This window comes from Priapulus caudatus, unplaced genomic scaffold, assembly GCF_000485595.1.
Source record: "Priapulus caudatus unplaced genomic scaffold, Priapulus_caudatus-5.0.1 Scaffold425, whole genome shotgun sequence".
NCBI classification, from domain to species: Eukaryota; Metazoa; Priapulida; class Priapulimorpha; order Priapulimorphida; family Priapulidae; genus Priapulus; species Priapulus caudatus.
The window spans coordinates 151,482-153,214 of NW_014577486.1; the positions used below are offsets into that span (position 1 = coordinate 151,482).

Here is a 1,733-nt window from a genome sequence, read left to right on the forward strand (position 1 = left end):
TGGCGGAGGAGGGGAGCGGCGAGAGACTGGCGGCGGAGGGGAGCGGCGAGAGACTGGCGGAGGAGGGGAGCGGCGAGAGACTGGCGGCGGAGGGGAGCGGCGAGAGACTGGCGGAGGAGGGGAGCGGCGAGAGACTGGCGGCGGAGGGGAGCGGCGAGAGACTGGAGGCGGAGGAGAGCGGCGAGAGACTGGAGGCGGAAGGGAGCGGTGAGAGACTGGCGGCGGAGGGGAGCGGCGAGAGACAGGCGGAGGAAGGGAGCGGCGAGAGACTGGCGGCGGAAGGGAGCGGCGAGAGACTGGCGGCGGAGGGGAGCGGCGAGAGACTGGCGGCGGAGGGGAGCGGCGAGAGACTGGCGTACGCCGCGCCGGAGCTCGCGTGCGGCGAGACACTGGACGTGTACGTCGTGCCGACGACGTGCGCCGTGCGGCCGAGCTCGTTCTGGTGCCAGCTGGCGTCGTCCACCGTTGCCCTGCCCGCGCTCGCGGACCAGCTGCAAGACCACTGCGGCAGCGGCGGCGCGGACGTCCTCGACGAGCCGGCCGCCGGACGCGCGTGCGTCGCCCCCTACGAGGAGGACGGGCGGGAGCAGGACGTGTGGTGAGCGACGCGGGGGGGAGGATGGGGTTTGGGGTTGTAGCAGTACGTGTGGCAAGTGACTTGAGAGTGCAGGAAGGGAATATAAGATATCACACATCATGCTCTGTCGTCGGTCAGGTATCGTGCTCTTATATAATGTATCGTGCTCTTATATAATGTATCGTGCTTGTATATCATGTATCATGCTGTGTTGTCGGTCAGGTATCGTGCTGTTATATAATGTATCATGCTCTTATATTGTGTATCATGCTGTGTCGTCGGTCAGGTATCGTGCCGTCGTGTCGTCGGTCAGCGATGGGATCGCCGAGGTGTGCTTCATCGACTACGGCAACTCGGGCCGCGTGTCCGTCCACCACCTAGACCTTCCCCGGGACACGCCGTACGGACGAGATCCGGCTACTTCTTCCGACGAGCCGAGGCGCCTGGAGGTCGCGTCGGACGTCCACCTGCCCAACGACTCGTTCGACAACGACGACGACCTCCTCGCTCGCGACGCGGTCGAATCGGACGCGGCGTACTTCGATGTGGCACCGGAGAGGACCGAAGAACCTGCGGAGCGACTCGGCGAGGCGGACGGAGAGAAGGAACGCGGCGAAGAGGCGGAGCGAGGCGCGGGGACCGAGTCGGGCGTCGTCGCAGTTGAGACGCGAGACGAGTCGCGAGACGAGTCGGACGAGGACGTGTTCCACAGTGATTTCGGATCGGATGCGGAGAGTACTGGGAAAAACGACTTTGAGGTCGCTAGGGAAAACCAGGACGAAGAGATGGAGGCGAGACAGGATGAGACAGAAGCGAGACGGGATGAAGAGGCGGAGGCGAGACAGGATGAGACAGAAGCGAGACGGGATGAAGAGGCGGAGGCGAGACAGGATGAGACAGAGGCGAGACAGGATGAAGAGACCGAGTCGCGACAGGACGAAGAGACCGAGGCGAGACAGGACGAAGAAACCGAGGCGAGACGGGATGAAGAAACCGAGCCGAGACGGGACGAAGCAGCGGCAGAGCTACCGGACGATGTAGCGGCAGAGCTACCGGACGATGTAGCGGCAGAGCTACGGGATGATGTAGCGGCAGAGCTACCGGACGATGTAGCGGCAGAGCTACGGGATGATGTAGTGGCAGAGCTACGGGACGA

The 1,733-nt window shown here is 64.2% G+C and overlaps 1 protein-coding gene across 1 annotated transcript in view; it reads left to right on the forward strand.

Moving 5' to 3' along the window:
- LOC106810264 (tudor domain-containing protein 1-like) overlaps nt 1–1,731 on the forward strand; it is a gene marked incomplete at its 3' end in the record, with an annotated part of 12,051 nt that extends 10,320 nt beyond the window's left edge. The window contains exon 10 of the mRNA XM_014813557.1: nt 961–1,731. Coding sequence (XP_014669043.1) covers nt 961–1,731 — 771 coding nt within the window. The remainder of the gene's footprint in view (nt 1–960) is intronic.
- Between the last annotated feature and the right edge of the window lie 2 nt (nt 1,732–1,733).